Genomic DNA, 22476 nt, shown 5'->3' with positions numbered 1-22476 from the left:
TAAGAACAGGGAAGATATCTACGTATCGGCAAGGAAGGAGGTCCAGCTTTACTAAGCGGAAAATGTCACAGAGCAATAAGTACCATATGATCTTTTGTAGATACCTAAAACCCAAGTGTTTATTTTTATGTTTGTGTGTAGGAAGACCACTCACAGGGCTTCTCTCTAGAGGGGGAACAGGATTAGAAGTGACTTGAGGGGGCTTGACTTGTGTACGTCTATGTGTGTGGCACATTGGATTATTCTTTTTTTTTTTTTTTAGATGGAGTCTTGCTCTTTTGCCCAGGCTGGAGTACACTGGTGCTATCTCAGCTCACTGCAACCTCCACCTCCCGGGTTCAAGCGATTCTCCCGTCTCAACCTCCTGAGGGGGCTAGGATTACCGGCACATGCCACCATGTCTAGCTAATTTTTGTATTTTTAGTAGAGGTGGGGTTTCACCACGTTGACCAGGCTGATCTCGAACTCCTGACCTCAAACTATCTGCCTACTTCAGCCTCCTGAAGTGCTGGGATTACAGATGTGAGCCACTGTGCCTAGCCTGGATTATCCTTCATTCTTTTTCCTTCCCTTTGGCCTGAGACTCTGTACCCTCTGCCACATTAAGCTGAGTGTTTTTCCCTGCCCCACTGATGTTGAACTTGGCCATGTGACTTGCTTGGGCCAAGGGAGTTTTGATGTATGTAACCAGAGCAGGGGCCTTAAATGTGCCTCTTTGGCATGGCTTGGTTCCTTGGGCTGTTGTGACTCTTTCAGAAGAATATGCCTTAGTGAATGGCTGGTCCACGGAGAATGCGAAGACTTGAAGAGCAGACTGAACCCAGCCTCAGCCTGGAGCTGAACCCAGCTGATACACAGATCCATGAGCAAGAAAAAGACGTGCTTACCTGAAGCTGAGTGAAATAAGTCAGACACAAAGGGACAAATATGGCAAGCTTCTACTTATATAAAATATCTAGAATATATACATAGAGATGGAAAATAGATTAGAGGTTACCAGGGACTAAGGGAGGAGGAATGAGGAGTTATTGCTTAATGAGCACTGAGTTTCTGTCTGGGGTGATGAAAAAGTTTTGGAGCTAGAAAACAGCAATGGTTTCACAACGCTGTGAATGTACTTAGTGTCACTGAATTGTAAACTTTAAAAATGGTTAAAATGGTGAGGGATAAAAGACTATACTTTGGGTACACTCCTTCGGGTGATAGATGCACCAAAATCTCAGAAATCACTGCTTAACAACGTATCCATGTAACCAAAAACCACCTGTATCCCCCAAAGTATTGAAATAAAAAATTTTAAAAAATGGTTAAAATGGGCTGGGTGCGGTACCTCACACCTATAATCCCAGCACTTTGGGAGGCTGAGGTGGGCAAATGGCTTGAGCTTAGGAGTTCAAGATCAGCCTAAGCAACATGGCAAAAAAATCTGTCTCTGCAAAAAATACAAAAATTAACTGGCTGTGATGGCATGCACATGTGGTCCCAGCTACTTGGGAGGCTGAGGTGGGAGGATCGCTAAAGCTGGGGAGGTGGAGGTTGCAGTGAGCTGTCATCACACCACTGCACTCCAGCCTGGGTGACAGAGCAACACTCTGTCTTAAAAAAAAAAAAAAAAAAAAAAAGGTTAAAGTGATAAATTTTGTGTTACATATATTTACCACAATTTAAAAAATATATACTATAACCAAAATCATTTAATTGTACACTTAAAATGGGTGAATTATATGGTATGTGAATTATGTGTCAGTAAAGCTGTTTAAAAAATAAAAGGCCAGGTGTAGTGGCTCATGCCTGTAATCCCAGCACTTTGGGAGGCTGAGTATATATAAAACTGAGCATATGACATTTAAAAATATACCCAATGGGCCAGGCACAGGGATTTACACCTGTAATCCCAACACTTTGGGAGGCAGGCAGATCATGAGGTCAGGAGTTCGACACCAGCCTGACCAACATGGTGAAACCCCATCTCTACTAAAAATACAAAAATTAGCTGAGTGTGGTGATGCATGCCTGTAATCCCAGGTACTCAGGAGGCTGAGGCAGGAGAATTGCTTGAACCCGGGAGATGGAGGTTGCAGTGAGCCGAGATTGCACCACTGCACTCTAACCTGGGTGACAAAGTGAGACTCCATCTCAAAAAAAAAAAAAAAAAAAAAAGAAAGAAAGAAAAAAGAAAAGAAAAGAGAAAGGAAAACACATGCTGCTGTTTAAGCCATTACGTTTCAGGTGGTTTGTTAAGCAGCACTAGCACAGTGACAGCTGACTTATACAGCATGGCTGTATGCATGTATTTTAGAATTAGTACATACTATTCGTGCAATTGAAAATAAGCAAAACCAGAATTTATTGCATTCCTCCGAACAGGCCCCTCTTTTCCCGCTTTCCTCCCCGGCAGTGGCACTGGAATGTTTCTGAACATTGCTCATCCCAATTTGGAGTGACTTGGCTTCTCTTGACAGCCAGGCCCAAGTCCTGCCTCTGTGGAACATGCCTCCACGTGGCTCCCTCCTTTGGCTCTCTGTAACCACCTGCAAAGATATGTTTTCATCGCCTGGGCCTGGATGGTTGCCTGGGTGTCCCAGGGGGTCTCCCTGCCTGGGTCCATCTGGCACTCTCAACAGGTTTCCATTAAGCTACCCTGCTCAGTCAGCCCGGGGTCCGCCTCCCAGAACACACACACATGCATACACAGAGATACACTTTCCACTCTGTAAAATGGGTTTCCAATAAACTCTATTTTTTGTTGCTTAGAGGCATGCTAGGTGATCAATGAACGCATTCAAACATAAAATATGTACTGTAGGGGGATAGTATTCTGTGGGGGGAATTAGAATGGAAATGAGTTCAAGGAGGCAATTAAATGTAAACTTTCCAAATGTTGGAAGATATATATGTATATATTTCTTTTTTTTCTTTTTTTTTCTTTTTTTTTGAGACAGAGTCTCGCTCTGTCGCCCAGGCTGGAGTGCAGTGGCCGGATCTCAGCTCACTGCAAGCTCCGCCTCCCGGGTTTACGCCATTCTCCTGCCTCAGCCTCCCGAGTAGATGGGACTACAGGCGCCCGCCACCTCGCCCGGCTAGTTTTTTGTATTTTTTTTTTTTAGTAGAGACGAGGTTTCACCGTGTTAACCAGGATGGTCTCGATCTTCTGACCTCGTGATCCGCCCGTCTCGGCCTCCCAAAGTGCTGGGATTACAGGCTTGAGCCACTGCGCCCGGCCTATTTGTATATATTTCAAAATAGATTTTGGTTTGTATGGAATCCACAGGATATACAGATGTCATTGGGTACTTTTTGTCTTTGTGTGTGTGTGTGTGTCGGACTCTCACTCTGTCATTCAGGTTGGAGTGCAGTGGCAGGATCTCGGCTCACTGCAACCTCCGCCTCCCGGGTTCAAGCCATTCTCCTGCCTCAGCCTCCCGAGTAGCTGGGATTACAGGCACGTGCCACCACGCCCGAGTAACTTTTTTTAGTAGAGACGGGGTTTCACCATATTGGCCAGGCTGGTCTCAAACTTCCGACCTCAGGTGATCCGCCCACCTCGGCCTCCCAAAGCATTGGGATTACAGGTGTGAGCCACTGCGCCCGGCCCATTGGGTATATTTTTAAATGTCATATTTACATACACTGGTAATTATGTCTTTTGCAATTGTTTATAATTAAACTGTTATGATATTAATATTATGAGAGGAGATGCACAGAAGTTTTTCAACATTATTTTAGGGTATGCACGTGAGGAAAATGATCTGGAAACTGCTGAGAAAGGGGGCGGTGATCGTTTGAACTTGGTCAGGTCGCCTGACCTTGAGTTTGAGTTTCGCTTGCCTAAGTGAAGGGCAATTGAAGCACTGAGCCCTTCAGGTTGCTCTAGGAGTGGAAGTAAATGAGCCACCGCAGGAAAGGCGCTTAGCTGGGAGGAAGGAGCACGTTCAGCCTGGGGAGGAGGATGGGAGAAGGAGGCAGATGAAGGCAATGGTGATCAGGATTTCGGCGGGAAGGTGACCTCCGACCTGGCTGACACAGGGCAAGGGAGAGATCTCCGTCTCTGCAGAGGGGCCTGAGGGCAGGACACATCAGGCCGAGAACTGCCCGTGCAAAGAAAGGCCTGGGGGCCGGAAGGTCTTGGTCGGGGAGCCCCGGCGCAGGCGCAGGCTGAGGCCCTCGGATCCCCAGCGGGTCCTCGGCATCAGTCACTCTCTGCGAGTCAGAGCTGAGGGTCACCGCCTGCAGGAGCCTCCGTGCGCGACCTCACTCCCTCACCTGCGTCCCCGTGGGGAGGCGACCCTGACCGCCCTCATTCCGGACGCCAGCAGGGCTCCGGCAGCCAGCGGTCCCCTCCCGAGTCTCTGCTCCTGCCGGGACTCTGCAGGAGCGGGACCCCATCGCCGCGGCTGGGATGCCGTGAGAGTTTCATTCCACTCAAAGGCTCTTGGAAAATTCACTCGAAAGGTCTTGGAAAATTGGGGACATACATCTTTAAAAGCTGGAGACACTTTATGGAGCGGAATATCTGCACCGCCCCCGCCCCAACTCCTGTTCTTCCTCCCCTCCCTGAGCAGGTCTGGGTGATGGCTGGGGATTCGCCATGGCGTGGGGATCCGGCGTGGTATCCTGCACCGGGTAGTGGCGCGGTGTGTCCCGAGGCTAATTTGGAAAAAGGCGAAACCTGAGGGGCGGCGGCGGCGAGCCCTCGGCACAGCGTCCCCTGGCGGCCGCCAGGCTCAGCCAGGTCTGAGAGCCGGGAGGTCGCCGGGAGAGCCGGGCCCAAGGCAGGATCAGCCCAGCTCCTCCAGGTAGCCTCCTCCTCCTTCTGCTCCTCCTCCTCCCATGCCCCCTTCCTTTCCCTCTTTCTTCTCGTCCTTCCCTCCTTCCCTTCTTTCACTCCCTCCTCCCTCTCCCTCCCCTCCTCTCCTCCTTTTTCTTCTAATTCCTACAGTTCGTCTTTTAAATTAATGTACGTCAACATTTAAATAGGTTATAGATTAACATAGTTCAAGTATGTTTTTAAAAAACTGTTTTTCAAAGGTATACAGTGAAAAGTCTTCATCCCAGAAAAGCTGTCAGTCAAATGTTAAAACTGAGGGACATTCTACAAAATACCTGACTAATATCCTCAGAACTGTCAAAGTCATCAAAACCCAGGAAGAGTCTGAGAAATTGTCACGGCAGAGAAGAGCCTAAGGAGACAGGACCATCAAATGTAATGTTGTGTCATGGATGAGGTCCTGGAGCAGAAAAACGGACATCTGGTGAAAACCAAGGAAATCCGAGTCAAGATGGACTTTAGTTAATGCATCAACACCGGTTCATTACTTGTAACAAACAACACATACCAACGACCGATGCTAATAATAGGGAACCCTGGGTGAAAGCTTTATGGAGACTCTTATTATCTTTGCAATATTTCTGTGACTGTAAAACTGTTTAGAAAATAAAGTTTATTTTTTTAAAGAGTCTTCATGTCACCCCTGCCTCCAACCATACAGTTTCCACCCCTCAGAGTATTAATTATTGATCTCAGCTTTTTTTGTTTTTTTTGTTTTGTTTTGTTTTGTTTTTTTGAGACTGAGTTTCGCTCTTGTTGCCCAGGCTGGAGTGCAGTGGCGGCATCTCGGCTCACTGCCACCTCCACCTCCCGGATTCAAGCGATTCTCCTGCCTCAGCCTCCCCAGTAGCTGGGATTACAGGCATGCACCACCATGCCCGGCTAATTTTGTATTTTTAGTAGAGATGGGGTTTCTTCCATATTGGTCAGGCTGGTCTTGAACTCTTGACCTCAGGTGATCCTCCCGCCTAGGCCTCCCAAAATGCTGGGATTACAGACGTGAGCCACTGCGTCCAGCGATCTTAGCTTTTTGTGTGCAAATACTAGCAGATGTAAACATCTACCCTTTTCTACAGAAATAGTCTCACACTCTGTTAGTTCTGCAATTGTGTTCTTCACTTATTTCATATCACAACATAGAGCATCCCTTTTTCTTGTTTACAGGCTGGACAGACCATTATGCCTGTGACCAGTTAGTTCCCTGTTGTACACTTGGGCTGTTTCCTTTTCCTTTTTTCTTTTTCATCCTGTTCAAATACGACTTCAGGGAATAACTGTGGAAGTGATGAGTCAATATGTTGGGTAGCTTGCCAGTCGTGGGACTGCTACGCCCGAAAGTGGGGCTGTTTGTAATTGTGGTAGACAGGACCATTGGGATTTAATCCGCAGGTCAATCAGCACCTCCTCGGGCCTGCAGATCTGGAAGAAGCAGCTAGATCTAGGTGACACTCCCAGTCCGCAGTCCGCAACCTTACCAGGGAGCAAGCCCCCTGGGTCGGATTCCCGCAGGGACGTGTGGATGCGCGCTTCCCCAAGGCTGGTAGAAGTCCTGGGCTTCCCACCATAGACCGTGGGATCCAGGAGCTTCCCGAGGACTGGGTGTCAGTCTCCGGGTCTGGGGTCCCGGCAACTTGCCCCACCTCCAACTCCTCCTTCCTCGCCCCACGGCCACCGGCCCGGCAGCTCCCAGTCCTTCTCCCACCCGGAGGTCGAGCAGGCCACACCCCCATCCACTCCGAGATTCCCCTTCCCCTACCCTCAGCAATTGTGGTGTCTGCTGTCAAGATGATATGTCCCCACCTGCTTGTACTCATACTGCCCTTTGCCCCCTTAACACCCCACCGTATCTCTCAAATTCTAGGTGATTAAAAAAATTCCTCCCCCAATATTTTCTAAGGAAAAACTTCAGACAAACGGAAAAGTTGATAGAGTTGTGCCGTGAATATCCGCACACCCACCTAGGTCCACCCGAACCTCTCCCGACTCCCTGTCCTTCCGTCGGCCTGTCCATCACTTGTCCTTTCCCCGGGAGGCACCCAGACCCGCGGGCGTCCGCACACTCCCCCCAGGGGTCCCCACGCCCGGCCTTGCCCAGAGTTCTGTCTTCATTTCCTTTTTATAAGGTGAAATTTACATACAGCGAAACTTACAAATCCTCAGTGTGCTACAGTCTGGCTGATTTTAGACAGTACGTGGAAGAGGCTTTTTAAAAATTATAATAGTTATGTATTCATCTGAACATGTGTTAGGGAAAAACCCTTACCTGTTTTCCATTTTCGATAGGGGCACGAAGTTTCCTTTAGCAATAATGTAGGTAAATGAGCTTATATAAAGGGCTGGGAGGAAGGGGAGGGGAGTGAAAGGGAAAGGAGAGCGTGCTTCCCAGTTAACATATTATTAACTCCCCGCTTCCACGGTTATTCCCTGAAGTCCTGTTTGAATAGCAAAAAGAAAAAAAAGGAAGAAAAATCAGAACCAGCTCAAGTGTGCAACAGGGCACTGGCCACAGGAAGGGTGTGTGTGTGTTTTCCATTCATTACGCATCTTCGCCCGACTCCTTGAGCCTGGGTTTGTTCCTGTGAAAGCAGCACCCAGCACAGGGACGGGAACACAGTAGGTGCCTAATAAGTGTTTCATGCGTTCACGAGTGTGCAAACGGTTTGTACGCACTATACAAAAATAACGATTCACAATAGGAGGAAAAATTCCCCTTCTCCGTGTCGCCGCTACCCAGCGAGGCACTGACAAGCCAACCGCAGTGTTTGTTAATTGACAAACGGGACAGCAGCGGAACTAGAATTCCGAGTGCTCTGTACGGGATTTACAGCGGTGGTAAGAGTAAAACTGAGCATGCGCAGCACACCAGCCATATGGACTCATAATTCTCCGTCCAAAAACGTTTGCTAGGTGCCTCGTTAGCGCAGTAGGTAGCGCGTCAGTCTCATAATCTGAAGGTCGTGAGTTCGATCCTCACACGGGGCACAATACTTTTGTTTGCTGTCCTTACAGCCCCACCGAAAAGAAACGTTTTGTTTGCTGGTCAAAGTCCCGGACTGAAAATAAGGAGGAAAGACGTATCTGCGTCGAGTATCCGGCGACCAGGTGAACCTGTTAAGAAGTGCCCCCGCCAAGACCACCCTCGCGCTGCGGCCCGAGTGCTCAGGAAAGAGCACTTGTGAGGGCCTGGAGCAGCCCCCGACTCCTCGACCTGCCCTCGCCCTTGCCCTTGCTCTTCGGTACTGGCCGTCGCCGGGGGGTCGCGCACAGCTCTGAGTTACGGCGGGAGTCCAGGTGGTCACAGTCCAGGACGGCGCTGCGAGCGCGGCGGGGTTCAAGGCCGTCTAATGGAGGTAATAGAGGAGTGACTGGGAACACTGTGTGGGGCGGCGAGGAGGCTGCGGGATGGGTAAGCAGCATTGATGAGAGGCCAGCGGTGGGCACCGAACCTATCTGGAAATGGCAGGTCATGATAGGGTCTGGGGAGAGGGGTCTCAGGGAGGTCATGCAGGCGCTGGGATATACCATATGCCGGGGAGCTGTGTCAAGACTGCATCTGAAACAGACGCTGCAACTGCGGTCCTCACCTACTACGTTCTTGCTAACCCAGCCATTCTCAAAGATCCGTCTCCCTTCTGCCCAGGTCAAATAGCGAATTAAATTACAATGGAATAGCTATAACTAGCCCTTCATCTTTCAATTCTTTGCTGGTGGCATGATTCTCTTCAGGTTCCTTGGGGATTTTTTTATTTTGTTTTGTTTTGTTTTGTTTTTTTTGAGACAGGGTCTCGCTCTGTTGCCCAGGTTGGACTGCAGTGGCATGGTCTTGGCTCACTGCAACCTCTGCCTCCCGGGTTCAGTCAATTGTCCTGTCTCAACCTCCCTAGTAGATGGGACTACAGGCAGGTGCCACCACACTCGGCTAATTCTTGTAGTTTTAGTAGAGACGGAGTTTCGCCACTTTGGCCAGGCTGGTCTCGAACTCCTGACCTCAGGTGATCCGCCCACCTCGGCCTCCCAAAGTGCTGGGATTACAGGTGTGAGCCACTGCGCCCAGCCCCTGGGGATAATTGTGATAACTTTTTACTAGCCAGGTTTACTATCCTGGTAAGGAGGACATGCCAGGGGCTTTCACTTGAATCTTTCTAGGATAATAGCTCTTACTCAATGGGTCTTAGTGCCAACGGGGAGATTCTGCCATTTTTCATGTATGTTTATTTCAGTGATATATTCAGGTACTCAGAAAATAACCACAGGTTGGTTTCATGGCCCTATTCACCCTCTGTAATTCAAACTTTGCTTAAGACTCCTTTGATCAACTGACCACCGTTAGTCCTGACTTTCACTGGTAGGCCACAGTAATTAGTGTCAATTCAGAACCCATGTTCAGTAATCCCTGGGAGATATGGGTGTTTTCTTTTCCCTAGTACACAACCCTTCAAGTAAATGGCAAGAGGTTTCTTTGGGAAAGGGTCAAAGAATACTCATAAGCACGTATATGTGGCACTGCTTCAGGGTCCTTCCTCAGGGAGACCTGGCCTCCCCTTCTATCAAGAGGCTTTGGATCTGGGAATCATTTTCATACTGGAAACTGGGTGACAGGTATGACGCTCCAAGGTGATGACTCGAGTCAGTTTTTTGGCTACCAGGTCTGGAGTTTTTCCTGTTACATATCTCAAGCAACATTTTAGTAGGCCACCTATCTATTTCATTCTTAGGGACAGTGTAGTCAATTATCAGTAGCCAAAAATCCTTTAATACTACTACCGCCCTGCTGCCCTTTACTGTAAATGGTTGTCTGGTAATTAAATGCTGCTACCTGGCCTCTGCTGCCTCCATTATCCCCACTGAAACCAGGGAGCACATCCATGGTGGTGGGATCTCTCGCCGTCACGTCTTGTTGCATGAGCCACCACAGAGCTTTTCAGGTTTGTAGGTGCTCCCTTGCTCAGTGCCTTCATAAAGGAAGTTACTTTTGGACCCAGAGCATGGCATTGGGAGGTGAGTGAGGAGGCCAGATGTGATCAATCCACCCCTACATTCCTACTTCCCTGAGCTTTTGGAGACCTGCATCCACATCATGCCAGGGAAATTCTGGCATCTGTCTCATTAGATAGAGGCCAACATTGAGTCCACATTCCTGTTAACCAACCAAGCAAACTGTGGAGCCACTTTCAATGGCATGAGCGTGGCAGTTATCAATCATCTCAGGTCTGCAGCGATGGGCTGGGCTCTTGAGGCATTTCTCCTTACAATGCGCATGATGCTGAGCTGTCAATAGAGGGTGCTGAGGGACACTGCAGGAGAAACAGGGCTTCTCTTCCTTGCTCCAATGTTCTGTTTGGCTTACTCTTGCTTCATGGCCCACCAGCGGTGCGTGTGCATGGGGGACATCTAGTCGTGCTCTGCCCCATGTGCCTAGTGTGCACAATTGCTTTATGACTTCACAGTCCTGGCCCAATGACCACGTCACTATAGTCTTCCCAGTCTGGACACTGGCATGTTCCAGGCCTCACGCCAGCAGTGCCACCCTGACGCACTCTGAGCACCTGCCTGCTGGCCTGTTTGCCTGTGCCTGAGGGTGATTTCTTGTGGCCCTCTGGATATGGCCAGCCCGCACACCACCCTGACAAGCGAGGTCCTTATGCCCTGCCTCCCTGTGCATTTTTACCAGCCTCGGATTGTCTGTCCCCAGGAGAGTTGTTTCCTGCTGCCTGGGGACGTGGACTACCCCTGGCCTGGCTAAGTCTGAGACCCTCCCCAATATCCAGTGGTCCGCAACCACACCTTCTTTGACCAGGTCTGAACCTAAGCCTCGGGGAGGGAGGAGCCTCCCCTCCGAGTCTGTCCTTCCTTGAGTGCTCTCCTCAGTCCTACGTACCCTGTAGAGTGCTCTTTACATCTTCATAGTTGCTCCCCATCATAGTTTAATAAGTCTTTACATTAAACTTTCCTCATCCAAACAACTGTGTGGTTTGCTTCCTGACTGGACCCAGACTGACAGAATGAGTTTAAACATTAAATCCAGACTCTCGGATAAGCACACCCGTGTTAATAAATTAAGCCTCATGCAGTCCTTGTAGTCAGCTGCTATAACGCCCCACATGCAATGGCTGTGGAAAGACCTTTAGCAAATGCTGAAATCTTGCTCAACCTGGGAGAATTCATACTAGAGAAAAACTCTATGAATGTAAATAAATTCGAAAAGGCCTCTAACCAACTTAACAGCTTATTTAGCACCACTGAATTCATATTGGAAAAAAACTTTCCAAAAGTAGCCAAATGTGGAGAGGGATTTAGCTGAAGCCCAACATTTAGCCAACATTGCAGAATTCACACCAGAGAGAAACTTTATGGATGTAATAAATATGAAAAGGCCTACAGGGACCGCTCTTCTTTAACAAACTCAACGGAGTAATGGAGAGAAACTTTTTAAATGTAGCCAAGAATTTTAGCCAAGTTCAGTCCTTATTCAATTCCAGAGAATTCACATTATAAAGAAATTGAAGATTGAAGATATAATGTCAAGAAGCAGGAAGAGATAATCAGAAATGTATTTTATATATTTCATTAAATGTGATAACCTTTGCAATACCAACCAAGCACATATGACTGAGGCGCTTCAACCAAGTATCTGAAATCTGCTAAGGCAGTGATTTTATCAAGATTATCGGAGAAATGTAGGCTCAGAGAAAACTGGAAGCATGTGATAAAAACTTCATTTGGGTGAGAGCATTCATAGTGTACTTTCACTGGATGAACAGGAACTCTTTTCAAAAATTAACTACTGCAGTTCTAGATATAAAAAAGAGGGTTTTGTATGTGTATGTGGTATGTGTAGCTGCAAAACAGACCTGACTGGGTATAAATCCTAGTAAAAGAGGACCTGAAATAGAGGTAAAAAACTGCAATAGACAGCTGTTTCTGGGTGGCAGAATCACAGAATTTCAGAATTTCGATGCTTTCCGGTGAGCAAGCAATTCTAGTCTACCAAAGTTTCCATCACACTCTACGTATTCTATATCCTGGGATTCCTGTTGTCACACCAGCTTGGTCCACGCAGGCATATGTTTGCAGCCACCTAAAAATGTACAGAAAACTAGGCTGAGGAAGATACTCTTGGGAAACCAATGCTGTATGTAATGCCAGGATATCATTTTAGAACTTTGCTTATTGGGCAAAAGAGAGCACTTTGCTGAAAATATTTGATTAACCATAAGATTATGCTTCGTGGCACCAGAGAAAATAATTACTACTACATATTGTACACTTACTATGTGTCAAGCACTGGGCCAGGAACTTTTTAGGCCTGATCTCTTTTTTTTTTTTTTTTTTTTTCAGATGGAGTCTCACTCTGTCGCCCAGACTGGAGTGCGGTGGCGTGATCTTGGCTCACTGCAACCTCTGCCTCCTGGGTTCAAGCGATTCTCCTGCCTCAGCCTTCTGAGTAGGTGGGATTACAGGTGTGTGCCACCACGCCCGGCTAATTTTTGTAATTTTAGTAGAGAAAGAGTTTCGCCATGTTGGCCAGGCTGGTCTCGGACTCCTGACCTCAAGTGATCCACCTGCCTCAGCCTCCCAAAGCACTGGTATTACAGTTGTGAGCCACCATGTCCGGCCTGGCTGACCTTACTTAATCCTCATATCAAGTATTTCTACCCTTCTTTCAGCGAGTAAGGTTCGGGAGGTCACAAGCAGCCCCACTGTGGAGCCAGGAAGCGGAGGGACGGAGGAAGAGCAGTCGGTGCTGCCAGAAGAAGTAGGCAGAGGGCAGAAGGAGCTGGGCCAGAGATGAGATGTTGCGAGTCTGGTGGGGTCCCTGACAAAGATGAGGTCCCGCTGGCCGAGGCAGGGGTGGGCAGGAAGGTGGTGATGGAGACCACTCCAGGCTGCTGGTGCTCTCCACCTGCTGCTGAGTTCTCTCTCAGTCCAGGCTATAGAGCTGTTGAGATCATTTCCTGTTCTTTATTTCTCCATTCATCCTTAAGATAAACCTTTATCAACTAAAGTTACTGATGTTTACGCCGGTACCTGCAACCTGAAAGCTTAACACAGCTTTAACCGTTTCTAAAACATTTTTATTGTAAAAAGTACAATAAGCCATTTACAAGCCGAAAAGTATCAGAATTAAATAACACATAATTTTTATAGACACATTTTTTCTGTACAAAGGGCTGATCTTTATAGGAATTTTAAATAAATAATCTAAAAATCAGTGTCACTGATTGCAAAATAGGTCTCTCTCTCGACTGTCTCAAGCTGAGGTGCCCTCTACGCAGCCAGAAGATGAGGGGTTTGACATCTGTGACGAGCCTGGGCAGTGAGTCTCTGACGAAGATTCCTCACTTTCTGGATAAGATTCTGTTCTGTGGTGTCCCATTCTACTGCTCTTCTATTTAAAGAAACTTGAAAATGAAATTTAAAATTTAGAAAAGCTGAGTTTTCTGATGTTAGCAATGATACAGCATTTATTTTAAAGATAAATGTGCTGTAAAAATAAATAATGAAATGCAATTCTAAAACCCAAATTTTACATATTACCTGGCCCTAGGTGGTTCCATTTACAAGCCAAATAATTATTTGTTGGACCGAATGAATGCTAACAGAGAACTTCTCTGCTTTGAAATACTTGGGATATAAACAATCTTTCTGAAAAACTGTTTTTCCTCCCAAAGAAATCCAGCTTTTATGCTTTTGTATTTTGCTGCCAAATAACCTAAGGTTACCAAATAACCATTTTAAAATTTAGAATTATCTAGTTAAAAATTTAAGTTTTGATATGTCAGAATAGAGAATCTCTCTATAGCTGAGAATCTCTCATACTTCATCTGACTCTTGAATGATTTTTGGTTTAATTCATATTCTGGCACAGAATTTATAGATGCATGTAAAAATATGAGTTAGCAAAAATATTTTACACAATACTGGAATCTCCTGACTTGGTATGAGGTATATTTCTTATAAAGCTCTTCTTTTTGGGACATTGTATAAAAGAACTCAGAAGATCTTGTTAAATTCTGCTTCACCTATATGGCAGTTTTATTGAAAACAATTAGTTGAAAGAAAGTTGAACAGAGTGTCTTGTCTCCTCCTCCCTTTTAAGAATAAATAATACACTTTACTGGGAAGACTGTTAGCTTCTTTATGGATGGCCTAATGCTGTGACTACATTTCTGTAAGATGTTTCTACTCTGTCCCTTCTAAAAAACCCAAAACCTTCCAATGAACCACGTCCAGGGATCAAAACTCAGCATGAAGCCATTTGCCTTTGGCAGTTCTACTGCTGGTAGGGCCCAGAATTCCACTGGAGTGCCCAGCATGTTTTCAATGGTTGCTGGAGGGCACCCAGCCCAGATGAACAGAGTTAAGAAAATTCAACTATGCAATAGCTTTGAAAAACAACGCTGAGATTTTTTTCATAAGGATGTCAAATTAGTTATTAATTTCATATTATCAATCTAGTTAGAGACTTCTGTTAGAACCTCCACCTACGTTTTTGGGCAGCAGCGCTGGTGCTCAAGAAATGGAGTGGCTTTAGTGCATTCACATTTTCTTTACTTGGAATTTGGTCTGCACCCAGTTTTCCCACTGGGAAATATGAGAGAATCTTGCTGCCTCCCTTTTAGGATTTTCATTATCAGTGCCCTGGGAAAATGGCATCCACATGCTATAAACATAATTTACACCACAATTTTGCTTAAATATCGTTACATTTAAAATGGCAGAATAATTTTCTTATCAACTTACTCTGCGTTGAGGGATGCATTTCAGAAGAGTCATTTAAATGTGAGGTTCTAGGCAAACAGCTTGCGTCCTCCTGTTCGTTTTGGAACCTGGGTTCTTCTGTTATAAAAGTGAGGAGATCAAGATGATGTTTGGGAGTGAGTAGAAAGGCTTACTAATTCCAAATGGTCCCTAGTAAGTTAAAATCACCAAGGACGGCTAAAAACTCCTTTCTTTTCTATTTTAAGAAGAATGCTGTCAACATTCAAAAGGCAAGGAAGTGTCATTAGTGAGAATTAAGAGCTGAGCTGATTTCTGTAAAACATACTTCAAAAACAGTTTCAGCTAAAACACAAAGCCAACAAACTCAAACATATGGATATTAAGATAGAGATTATGAAATGTGATTAGCAAAGCTTCCCTGGAAATGATTGTGAGCTGATCACTACTGGTTTTAGCCAGGCAGGGCCTCATCAAAACATTCAGCCAATCAGAGCCAGCCACAGGCAAGTTTGACCTGAAACCTTCTTAGAGTAGCAGGCAGAGCAGTGCCCTAGCAACCGGTGGTGCCTCCCGGTACTTTTATCAACTACTCTCCTCATCTAAAAACTTACACTCACCCTCAGCCGTGGTTTTACTGTTTCCTAACTCCTACAGCAGCACATCCAGTATGACACCAAGGTGATTTTAAAAACATTTGCATCCTGACATTGCTTGTAATGGTCCCTTCCTTCTACTCCCACCACTAGCGTCTAAGCCTCCATGTGTCGAGCCCAGAATGCTGGGAGTCTCATTGAACCGGTAAGATGTCTGCCTTTTACCTCTCTAAAAAGCTTTAGATAATGGTTTTAACTCACAGTTTTAGCTCAATGAGTCATTAAGGTAATGTGACTAATCACCAAATGACTAATTTGAACTGGTGGGGGACTGGAATCTAGGAGTCATCTTCAAACCTCTGAAGGGCTGGACATGGTGGAGGTAGTAAACATAGCCTGCAATCTGCACTGTTCAGAGAACAGAGAAAAGAGAAAGCAGATTGAACTATTTTACGAAAAAATAACACTTCTTTTTTTTTTAGATGGAATCTCGCTGTCACCCCAGGCTGGAGTGCAGTGGCGTGATCTCAGCTCACTGCAACCTCCACCTGCTGGGTTCAAGCGATTCTCCTGCCTCAGTCTCCAGAGTAGCTGGGATTACAGGTGCGCGCCACCATGCCCGGCTATTTTTAGTAGAGACGAGGTTTCACCATGTTGGCCAGGTTGGTCATGTTGGCCATGTCAGCCAGGTCGAACTACTGACCTCAGGCAATCCACCCGCCTGCCTCCCAAAGTGCTGGGATTACAGGTGTGAGCCACTGCGCCTGGCCCGAAATAACTTTGAAATAAAATACTTGTAGCAAATGGACTAAGGTCATAAACTTCCCAGTCTACCAGCATTTTGGTCCAAGCAGCCTGGCCACTGCTATACCTGCTGCACAGATAAGATGGGAATCAGGTGTGGTTCCTCAGATCTTTTTAAAGTTTCTTTATTTTTCAGAGACAGAGTCTCACTATGTTGCCCAGGCTGGTCTTGAACTCCTGGGTTCAAGCCATCCTTCCGCCTCAGCCTCCCAAATTGCTAGGATTACAGGTGCCACTGTGCCCAGCCAGAGCTGAGATCTCACAGCTCCCTCTCATCTGTCCTCCAAAATTCAACCTGCCCACTCCTGTTCAGTTCATCTTCCCAAAGGGCTATGTTGTAAATATTATCTCTGTTCAAACAACTAATGATTTCCTTTTGTCTCCAGCAATGTTTCAAACACTGGCTGGGGAGATTCACCCGTGAAACTTTAAAACAAAAATCTAGCTCCCTAGTTTCTACCCTAGAGCTACCGATGGAATTATTACTATTATTAGACCTACTGAATGAAATCACTATTGGTGAGGTCTTGAACATATGTATTTTTTGAACATGTATGGGTTTTTTTTTTTTTTTTTTTTTTTGAGACAGAGTCTCACTCTGTAGCCCAGGCTGTAGTGCAATGGCGAGATCTTGGCTCACTGCAACCTCCGCCTCCTGGGTTCAAGCAATTCTCCTGCCTCAGCCTCCTGAGTAGCTGGTATTACAGGTGTGTACCACTACTCCTGACTAATTTTTGTATTTTTAGTAGAAACAGGTTTTCACCATATTGGCCAGGCTGGTCTCAAACTCCCAACCTTGTGATCCGCCCATCTTGGCCTCCCAAAGTACTGGGATTACAGGAGTGAGCCGCCTGGCCCAAAAATGTCATTTTCTTAATGGTAGGTGATTGCCTCCTGGTTTTAGGATTAAATGAATCTGATTAAATCTATATACCCTGATTAAGAAAATGACGGACAGATCATTCAGTCATAAACTTAAGACTTTTGAAAACTGGATGTTTATTAATCAAATTCTCTCCAGTGGTGAAATTTAGCAACGTTCAAAAATATACACGGTTGACTGGTCTGACAAAAAAATTTAGCTAGCATGGAAGGAAGACATCATGGAGGCAGAGGGGCAAACGTGTAGGAAAACCACTGATGAGGAAAGGAAAGCTTTTTTTTTTTTTTTAACAGTTTCTTACCTTTCTCTATTTCTACATAGATAGCGCTCTAAATATTTTCTATTTTTATTTCTAAAACAAGGGTAAGGCTGGGCGTGGGGGCTCATGCCTGTAATCCCAGCACTTTGGGAGAGCCAGGCAGGAGGATCACGAGGTCAAGAGATCGAGACCATCCTGGCCAACATGGTGAAACTCTGTCTCTACTAAGAACACAAAAATTAGCCGGGTGTGGTGGTGGGCGCCTGTTATCCCAGCTACTTGGGAGGCTGAGGCAGGGGAATTGCTTGAACCTGGGAGGCGGAGGTTGCAGTGAGCTGAGATCGCGCCACTGCACTCCAGCCTGGCGACAGAGTGAGACTCCGTCTCACAAAAACAGACAAACACACACACACAAAATCAAGGGTAAGTGTGAGAGGGTGAGGGAGAAGTGACAGCTCCCATGGTTGTTATCTTTTGTAAGCCAGTTTTAAATATTTAATTTGTGCAGGGTCACATTCTACTCTTCTCCACTTCCCCGAAGTACCCTTGGTGCTATCTGGGACCACTAAATCTCAAATATGAGCGGTAATGAGGGGTTTTAAAAGCAGGCATGATTTGGCCAGGTGAGGTATAATCCCAGCACTTTGGGAGACCAAAGCAGCCAGATCACTTGAAGCCAGGAGTTCGAGACAAGCCTGGGCAACGTGACAAAACCCCATTTCTACTAAAGATTAGCTGGGCATGGTAGCATGCGCCTGTAGTCCCAGCTACTCAGGAGGCTGAGGCAGGAGAATCGCTTGAATGCAGGAGGCAGAGGTTGCAGTAAGCCAAGATTGTGCCACTGCACACCAACCTGGGCAATGGAGTGAAGTTCTGTCTTTAAAAAAAAAAAAAAAAAGTAGGCATAATTAAATGACCTAAACTATGTTTTCACTCTTCAAATTTGTGAAATGGAAAAGTAATGCACACAGCATATTCATGAAGCCAAAAACTGGAAAGAATCCAAATGTCCCATCAACTGATGAATAGATTGAAAAAACATGTAATATCCACACAATGGAATATTATTCAGCAATAAAAAGGAATGAAGTGCTGATATATGCTACAACATGGTTGAATCTCAAGACATTATGCCAAGTACAAGAAACCAGACACAGAAGACCATATATTACATGCATTTGCATGAAATTTCCTGAATAGGTGAATGGACACAAGGTAGTGAGTGGTTGCCAAGGGCTTGGGGGAGTGAGTGGAAATGGGGAGTGACTGCTAACAGGTACTGGGTTTATTTTGGAGTGCTGAAAAATCCTCTAAATTTTCTTGTGGTGATGGCTGCACGACTCTGTAAGTGTATTTTTTAGTACATGATAATATAATGCCATTGAATAATACACTTTAAGTAGGTGAATTAGGCTGTGTGCGGTGCTGGGCACTCCTGTAATCCCAGCACTTTGGGAGGCTGAGGCAGGTGGATCCCTGAGGTCAAGAGTTTGAGACCAGCATGGCCAACATGGCGAAACCCCATCTCTACTAAAAATACAAAAATTAGCCAGGCATGGTGGCTTGGGACTGTAATCCCAGTTACTCCGGAGGCCGAGGCATGAGAATCACTTGAATCCGGGAGGTGGAGGTTGCAGTGAGCCGAGATCATGCCACTGCATTCACTCCAGCCTGGGACACAAGAGCGAAACTCTGTCTCAAAAAAATAAATAAATAAATAAATAAAAAGGTGAATTATAGGGCATGTGAATTATGTATCAACAAAGCTATTATTTTAAAAAGCAACCTATTCACATTATAAAAGGCAACATAGTAAAATAAAAGTGCCTTGTTAACTGTACTCTAGAATTTTATGGAAAACTTTTTTTTTTTTTTTTTTTTTAAAGAGACAGGGTCTTGTCTGTTGCCCAGGCTAGAGTTCAGTGGCATGATAATAGCTCACTGCAGCCTCAAACTCCTGGTCTCAAAGAGATCCTCCTGCCTCAGCCTCCAGAGTATTTTAGAGTTTTAAATTATAATTTTGATTTTTCAGTTGATGCCACTATAAGCCTTGTACTGAAACCTAGTGTTGGATCAGATCCTATGAGAAGTTGCCCTGTGGTACTTGAATATACTGTTGTTCTGAGGACCAGCTTTTGGCAAAGCACATATTTCACCTTGGAACAACAGAATCAAACAGAACTCCATAGGACAGTCTGCACAAACTTTTTCCTCCATTGGGACTCTGTTTTTGTAATAGTCCCTCCTCAGCCCACCCTTTCCCACCAAAAATATAGTAACCGGTGATCACCTTTTACTTGAGCAGTAGATTGAATAGAAGTGCCAAAATACATCCCAATAATTTATTCATTGGCCAGGCACAGTGGCTCACGCCTATAATCCCAGCACTTTGGGAGGCCAAGGCGGGAGGATGGTTTAAACCCAGCAGGTTGAGACCAACTTGGGCAACATAGTGAGATCTCATCTCTACAAATAATTTAACAGATTAGCTGGGTGTGGGGATGCACGCCTGTGGTCCCAGCTACTTGGGAGGCTGAGATGGGAGAACTGCTTGAGCTCAGGAGGTTGAGGCTGCACTGAGCCATGATTGCATCACTACACTCCAGCCTGGGTGACAGAACAAGACCCTGTCTCAAAAAAAAAAAAAAAAAAAAAAAAAAAAAAAAATCATAATAATAGACCCTACTAAAAGAATAAATCTGTAACATCATGGAGAGAAAGGCCTCTCAGACACTCACCTTTATGACATGGATTTTCAGCATGTTCTACAGCTGCATTTATCTCTTGCTTTAAAAACCACTTTCTAGATGCATCTGAAAGAGCAGACGCTTTCTTTGCTGATCTCAAACAGAACTCTTTTCCTTCAGCTTCCTTCCACTAAATTCAAATAAATGGAAAAAAAATTACATAAAAAGTATAGTAATACACATCTCACAGTAGAATGAGCCCCTTCTGTCTTCTCTATCCACTTTCCTTTATATTCCCATGGCAAGTAGGATCCGTTTGGTGTTATGGTAATTGGGGTGCCTGTGTTGGCCCAAGGCTATTAGGAGCCTTGAAAGCAGAGGCAGGTTTTATCCAACCCGCAGTACTACAGAGTGCCACAAAGCACACAACTATATCCCAATAGTTGCTGAAATAATAATGCATTTCAGTAAGTTTCAAATCTCAAATCTTACAAGACTAAGCTAGGTTTGTATTCGTGGCAATTGCATTTTATTTAATTTGAATGCTACATCTTAATAATAAAATCTACAAAATTCAGAGAATGAACTCTTTGCCCAGCTCTCGTCCACATGATGACCACAGGGAAGTCAAGTGATCTCTATTCACCCCTATTTTCTTCTCCATAAAATGGGAAAATAATAATCTTAAAATTAGCTCAGAAGGTAACTAAAATATATTTAAAATCCAACTCCTAAAGTTTGCCAAAATTCTGGAAAAGCTACAGCTTTTACATGGAAACACATTATTTTTATGTTATAGAAATAATGCATTAAATAACAAAAACTTTAAAAAAAATCACAAAACAGGAGGGCAAGGAAGGATCACAGATATCCATCCCTTTCATGTTACTGATGAGGGGGCTGATTCTGAGCAGCTTCCCAAGGCCACGCAGTGGTCAAATCAGCTTTATAACACAGGACACTAGATAGACAGAAGGAAGGATTTCTGCAGAACGTGAAAGGCCCTTACAATGATTCTCAGTCAACTCTCAAAAATACCATTTTACCCAAAGTCCAGCAGCAGTGAATTTCACACAGTCTAGCCCTAGTGTCAACAATGTTTATGTTGAGAATGTGAGTTTCCACCCCAGTTTTCCTGAGAACAGCCTCAGGGTTCTGGGTATTACTCCCACCCTCTCCAAGCCCTTCTTCCTGTCCTAGAATGAAAGGGTTGTAAGATAAGGCTCCATGCCACTGGGATGGGGTAGGAGGAAAACGAATCTGGAATAGTGACTTGAAGGAAATACACTGTAAGAAGCCAGCTTTCAGAATAGACACTGTGATACAGCAACAGAGAGAAGCAATTAAGCCAGGTATCTAGATCTTGATCTTTCCCCAGCTCCTCAGTGTCCTTACAAAAGTCTATGGTACCTGCAAAAATATCTCCAGAGCACAGATCCCAGAGTCTTTGGAAGGAGCAACCAAAAGATAGACACGTGTGACATATACTATTAATTACCTCCTCGGACTCCATTCTTTGATTCTTCTTTAGGAATAGAATCTTTTGTTTTTATTTTTAGCTATCCTATTAACTGATAGGAAAAGAATCTTAATTTTATTTGGGATGATAATGCTCCCTGTGAAGAATATTATTTTTCTCAGCATCCTTTGCTGACAAATGTGGCTCGAAATATGATGTGGGACTCCTGGAAAGAAGTTAGAAGGGAGTGTGACTCAGGTGGGAGGCAGAACATTCGCACTTGTGCTCTCCCTTCTCCCTGCTGTCTGCAGTGGGTATGTGATGGCTGGAACTCCAGGAGTCATGTTGGATGGTCAGGTAACCTTGAAAATGAAAGCCATACACTAAGAAGAAGTGCAGAAAGGCTGAAAGAGGACATTTCCCTGATAACGGTGGAGCCCCAGTACTAACCCTGGACTCCCTACCTCCAGACTATATATCTATCCTGTTCCTAGTCACTGTAGTGTGGGGTTTTGTTACTAGCAGCTACAGACCATTTCTACCTATTCAGCATCTTTTACATTGTAAGTATAAAGAATGAGCTAAATTAAAGCACTAATATTATTCAAGCAGCCAGAACAAAAATCCAGGAAGTTGAGAAATTGAAGCACACTAATGTAAATGAGAAAGACGCTTAATCATTTTTTTGTAGAATCAATATTAGATGACTTCTCTGACAAACACCTATTAAAATCAGATTATCTCTTCCAGCAAGAATGACTTGGTTTGATGCTTTTGTCATTTGACTCTGTGCTACTTCAAAATTTCAGTGCTTAGGCTGGGTAAAGGGGCTGACGTCTGTAATCCCAGCACTTTGGGAGGCTGATGCAGGGGGATCGCTTAAGGCCCGGAGTTCGAATTTTGAGGCTGTTCAACCAAGTGAGACTCTGTCTCTTTAAAAAAAAGAAAAAACAAAAAAACCCAATGCTTGATATAACAAAAAGCTGATAACACTAGTTTTACCTTCTTGGCTTCCTGCTCCACCATTGCATTTAATATCTCTATTTCTTTCCTTCTGTTTTCCCTAAGGAGTTTGGCTACTTCCTGGTAACATTTGTTTCGTTGTAGATCATCACATTTTTGTTTATGTAAAGACTGAATCTGCCAGTCAGTATTTAGGCATGCTTGTTCAGCCTTTGCCAAATTTTCTTTAATCACCTAGGAAAAAGTTATATATTTCAGAAACAAGGTCAGACTGCTA

The 22476-nt window shown here is 45.0% G+C and overlaps 1 protein-coding gene, 1 long non-coding RNA gene and 1 other non-coding gene across 53 annotated transcripts in view; 2 read left to right on the top strand and 1 right to left on the bottom strand.

Moving 5' to 3' along the window:
• The first annotated feature begins 7737 nt into the window (after positions 1–7737).
• Positions 7738–7810, top strand: TRNAM-CAU (transfer RNA methionine (anticodon CAU)). The gene has a single exon. It is a non-coding gene; the product is annotated as a tRNA-Met (tRNA).
• Positions 7763–22476, top strand: part of LOC135964811 (uncharacterized) — a 41727-nt gene continuing 27013 nt past the window's right edge. The window contains exons 1-3 of one of the 2 annotated variants that reach the window (XR_012416630.1): positions 7763–8178; positions 12167–12288; positions 12496–13953. This is a non-coding gene — a long non-coding RNA (uncharacterized lncRNA). Of the gene's footprint in view, positions 8179–12166; positions 12289–12495; positions 13954–22476 lie in introns of those variants that run through there. The other variant, XR_012416631.1, reaches the window with a different exon arrangement.
• Positions 11772–22476, bottom strand: part of TBC1D31 (TBC1 domain family member 31) — a 73892-nt gene continuing 63187 nt past the window's right edge. For 31 of the 50 annotated variants that reach the window (XR_012416626.1, XR_012416627.1, XR_012416629.1 and 28 more), the window contains 4 exons: positions 22239–22433; positions 19829–19967; positions 14573–14668; positions 12882–13230 (listed from right to left, as the gene is read on the bottom strand). Coding sequence is in view for 45 of the 50 variants with exons in the window: in XM_065519575.1 (XP_065375647.1) it covers positions 13097–13230; positions 14573–14668; positions 19829–19967; positions 22239–22433 (564 nt within the window). In the remaining 5 variants the exon portion in view is untranslated. Of the gene's footprint in view, positions 11907–12881; positions 13231–14572; positions 14804–19828; positions 19968–21318; positions 21599–22238; positions 22434–22476 lie in introns of those variants that run through there. The other 19 variants (XR_012416628.1, XM_073999400.1, XM_073999390.1 and 16 more) reach the window with 4 other exon arrangements.

This window comes from Macaca fascicularis, chromosome 8 (genome assembly GCF_037993035.2).
Source record: "Macaca fascicularis isolate 582-1 chromosome 8, T2T-MFA8v1.1".
NCBI classification, from domain to species: domain Eukaryota; kingdom Metazoa; phylum Chordata; class Mammalia; order Primates; family Cercopithecidae; genus Macaca; species Macaca fascicularis.
Note: the sequence above shows the minus strand (reverse complement) of the source record. Positions and strands in the feature narration are given on the sequence as shown.